This window comes from Arachis ipaensis, chromosome B05, assembly GCF_000816755.2.
Source record: "Arachis ipaensis cultivar K30076 chromosome B05, Araip1.1, whole genome shotgun sequence".
Lineage (NCBI taxonomy): Eukaryota > Viridiplantae > Streptophyta > Magnoliopsida > Fabales > Fabaceae > Arachis > Arachis ipaensis.
This window is the reverse complement of record NC_029789.2, coordinates 121,086,158-121,091,018: the sequence shown is the minus strand read 5'-3', so window position 1 is coordinate 121,091,018 and position 4,861 is coordinate 121,086,158. Positions and strand designations below refer to the sequence as shown.

The 4,861-nt window shown below is 41.9% G+C and overlaps 1 protein-coding gene across 1 annotated transcript; it reads left to right on the top strand.

The window, feature by feature from the left end:
* On the top strand, positions 3,401-4,630 carry LOC107640979 (protein FAR1-RELATED SEQUENCE 5-like). Its single transcript, XM_016344487.1, has one exon. The coding sequence runs from the start codon at positions 3,401-3,403 to the stop codon at positions 4,628-4,630; it is 1,230 nt and encodes a 409-aa protein (XP_016199973.1).

Below are 4,861 nucleotides of genomic sequence, written 5' to 3'. Positions count from 1 at the left end.
AATAGTTTTCAATTCATGATCATAATTATAATTTAATACCAAAAAAATTCTTATATATTTATCATATCCAAATATTGTACTACTTTTGATTCTAATATAAATATCACTTCTATAAATATATCCAAATACGAAATAATTCTCTATTTGTATTTCTAAAGAAGTACTTCTCTCAACCCTACAAATAAATATGGTCATTATAACCACTATTCGTTTATGGGGTTTTCATACAATTAAACTAAACAAAAAGTAGTAGTAAATAACTACTAATTAGTTAATTTTAAACAACTGTAATTAATAATGATTAATTTTGTATTTTTTAAAAAAATAAATTTTGAATAATTACTAATCAATGATAATTTGAAAAATTAGGATTATCAATTGACCGCCCCTTTTCTTTTCATGCGAATGTGTTTTTCATCATCAACCTCTCAACGCGACTCATCTCATTCTCAGACTGCCAGATCATTGCATCAAACATTGGCATTCATGCTGCTGGCATCTTTGTTGGTATATACGCCCGAAAAGCCGCCCCTAACGCCGTCCAAAAATGCGACCCACCCATCCTTAGACTGCCGGATAGCTGTGAACAACGCTTTTGTCAAGACCGCACACACCTCCACGACACATCCATATAACTCAAGAACACATCCACCCAAAACAAAGACATCCATCCAAAATAAAGACACATCCGTCCGAAATGTGACCCACCCCTCTTTGGACCGCCAAATAGCTGCAAACAACGCTTCCGTCAAGACTGCACACGCATCCACTCGTATTCCTGCCATAAGCGCCGCCCAAAATAAAGACACATTCATATAAGTCAAAAATACATCCACCCAAAATAAAGAAACACCCATTTAACTCAGAAGAAACATTTAACCAAAACAAAGACGACACTGATAAAGTGACAGTTTGGGAGGGACTCACGGTGGGGAGGGTCGCGACACAGTTACGAACCGGGTCCGGCTTGGCCGTTGAAGACGAGTGGCGGGGAGGACGATCTGTGCTGCCTCGAGGCCGCGGTAGCAGCCGCACTGGGCAAGGATGTTGCTCAGAACTCGCATCGAGGCACTGACAACGACGACGCATGGAACTGGGTCGAGGCGGCAGCGGGTTGGTCGGCGCGGCATTGGCGAGTACGCATGCAGTTGGGTCGATGCGGCGTTGGGAGGACGCGTGAACGGAGCACGCAATGGACAGTGACAAAGTGGGGACTTGCATCCTGTTGGCCGTGGGGCGTCGCTGGCTACATGACAGGCGGATGGCAGTGGTGATGCACCAGCGTCAACGATAGTTTGATGACGAGTGGAAGAGGAAGGTGAATGGATGTGCAGTTATTTTTTTATTGTCGTGTGAAATAAAAGGTAAAATTGGGATTACAATGAGATAGGGTTTTGGGATGTGTCTTGGACTTTTTTTTGAATAACCCATTAAAATTGGCTAATAGTTAGCTGGTTGGGTATTGGTTATCTAGCAGAATTCTAAACTAAAAAAATTATCTAATAATGTCTTTTCCTTAATATATATATATGGGCTGCTCTAGTGTACAGATGCAACTTCATATAGATATACAGATGTAGTTTCTTTCTATATAGGATTCGGACACGTGTTGTCTCCAGTATGCAGGATCCAGTAGGTTGTCAGGAGGTTGATGGCGCTGATGGGAGGGTCGATTTAGCCGAGCTGGTGGCGTGAAATTCAACGGGGTTTGAGTGTGCTGGGACGCCGTTAGTGGAAGCTTGTTGAATTGGGCCTTGCTAGGCGCGGGAGGAAAAAATTGGAGTAGAGGCTGTAAAGTTGGGTCTTCGTCCTACCCTTCACCTCCCATCGAACCAAACCCTAGGTTCACACTGGTGCACCACCGCCGCTGAGCATCGCATGGCCGCCATCCATCGTATGCGAGATTGGGCTTTGTTAGGCATTGTCGGTGGTGGTCTTTGTGCTCTCGAGGTCGCTAATCATCTGCTACTTCGTTGCAGCCCTGGAGTGGTGGTGCTCCGACTTCGCAGCTAGGTATGTAGCCACCTTTCCGCCGTTCCTCGCCATTCATGTTAGATAAGTATGCACACGCATTTTCAGACCTTAAAAAGAAATAAATTCTGGTTCCGTTGGTCAGAGTGAAGGCTTGAAGGATTTTTGAGTTTACTCCTGTAAGTTGTAATCTTTGGTGTGAAGTTTGTGTTTGAGTTTGATCTGTGTTAAAAGAAATAAGGAAATTTGTCGTCAAGTTGCTTAGTGAGAATTGGATGCAGATTCCAGGTTAGGACCGAACCACGGTAAATCATGGATGTCTCTGTCTGTAAATGCTTGTCGAAATTTGTTATTCGATTCGTGTATATAACTTCCAACAAAATCTAATGTCAGCCTCAGTAGATTAGTCAAAGCTATGTCCTAGTCTCAACCTCTTTTTGGATACTTTTTTCTTAAAATTTGCTGAAAAACTATCTGCTGCTGTGTGAATACATCACTCATGCGCTTATTATACTTTAGCCTATTTTATAAGATGATGTTTGCAAGCTTAATTTGAATACCTGTTTGAAGATTTTGTAACATAAAGTGTCGATTATATTATTGGATTGTAACAAGTAGCCTTCAACTAAACTCTAAGGAGGATTACTCTAAACTTGATGATCAATGGGTATTGATATTTCAAATAGCTCTATCTCATAGCATTTCTTGTGAATATCAACTCAAAACAGATTTCCTAGAGGACCTGAAGATAAAATTCTGAAGTCAAATTTTACTTAATACAGTTCGAGATGGCCTTTTTTATTTTTCAGTTTGACGTATATATCATTGTATAAAAAAGTAGATGGAAGTGTTCTCACGGGTTGAATTCCTAGAATGAGTGTTCATTTTTTGTTTGATAGATAATAAGAAAAGACATAAAAGGCAAGCAAGATCCAAACAGAAAAGAAGAATTCCATTGAAATGGGTACCACTAGGGAGGTAGGTTGGTTAATGAATACATAGTTCTTGACTAGACACTTATATGTTATTGCCCATGTATGTAAGTTATAATGAAGGTTGTTTATGAGTTATAAGTAGATCCTGATATGTTGTTAAGGTTGTGATGCACATTATTATTTTTTGTTTTTTACTTTCAGCCGTTAAAAGATGGAGTCACTTGTGATATAATGAGTGCTACTTAATTAGATATAACTTCCCCCAAGATATAATGTGTTAATTATAATGATTTGCTGTTTCTGATTTTCCAAAGTTGATGAAATCTATGGTAGTAGAATTTCAATGCAGTGGTTATGTCTTATTTGTGGTATAAAATATACCCTGGCTTGGGAGATATGTGGTTGATGTTTTGACTGTATAGTTATATTGATTATGTGTTGCCTTTATTGTGGTTTTCATGTAATTAGGCTAGAAATTTGCACAACTTTATCCGATGGAGTTCAAGCGTATGTTCAACCTTGAAAGTGAAGGCTCAGATGGGGGTAGTTCTGATGATTTTTGCGGACACTATTGTGCGAGTGACGACGAATATGATGACGAAGAGGGCTTTGAGTCCCGGGGGGGTTCTGACAGTGGGGAAAAAGGTGAAGGGGATGCTGTTGATGGTAAGGGGTCGAGCGGTGCAAAAAACCCGGGAAATGGTGGCCCGAGAGGGCAACCTGCCGCGGATGACTTCTTGGGTAGAAAATTTGCCACGGAGGAGGATGCTTATGCTGCCTACAAGAAGTTCGCCAGATTCAAGGGTTTTGGAGTTCGGAAGGGAGATGTAGCTTGTGTTAATGGGGTTTTGATAAGGAGAGACTTTTTCTGCCATCGACAAGGCACAAGACATCCTAAGCACTATGACCGTCCGGAGCGAGTAAGGGAGGAGAGACTAGAGAGTCGAACGGATTGTAAGGCAAAGTTGAAGATTTACTACGATGTACAGCATAGCGTGTGGATGGTAAGAACCATCTTCGATGAACACATCCACGATCTTGCCCCAGTGACATTTACACATCTCCTTCCTAGTCACCGGAAGATGAGTGACGGCGACAAGGCACAAGTGGAGAGTTTGAAGCAGTTTGGGATCCCGACTTCGAAGATAATGGCGTACATGGCCGGGCAGTCTGGTGGGTATGGCATGCTTAGATTTACAAAACAGGATTTGTATAATTATGTGCATGGGCAATGGGTTGCGCGAATATGTGATGGTGATGTAGCAGCAACCATCAGTTACTTGGAAGGTAAGGCAAATGCCGACATGATAACAGCTGCACGGTACACACGGACCGCAGACAACCATTTGGCTAGCTTATTTTGGGCCGATGGTGAGATGATGTCAGATTATCAATTATTTGGGGATGTGTTGGCATTTAATTCCACCTACCGCTCTAACAAGTACAGGAAGCCACTGGTGGTTTTCTCCGGGTCAAATCATCACAAACAAACATCGATTTTTGGGTTCACGTTGCTTGAGGATGAAAAGGTTCGCACATACAGGTGGGTGTTGTTGAACCTTTTGGATGTAATGGGACAAAAGAAGCCGTGTGTGGTGGTCACAGATGGGGACAAGGTGATGCGCATGGCAATTGTAGAGGTGCTGTCGATGGCGACACATAGGCTGTGCGGTTGGCACTTGGAGAAGAATTGTGTCCAAAGGGTTAAAGATACAGAATTCTAAAAGGTTTTTAAGAAAGCTATATATGCAAACTTCGAAATCAGCGACTTTGAGGAGTACTGGAAGATGTCGGTTGTGTCTCTTGGACTACATGATAACAGCTGGGTGCAGAGCACGTATGAAATGAGAGAAAGCTGGGCAATGGCCTACCTGAAGGGCACCTTCTGTGCGGGATACAGGACAACTTTGAGATGTGAAGGGATCAACGCTTTCATTAAGGGTTTTCTTAAATTG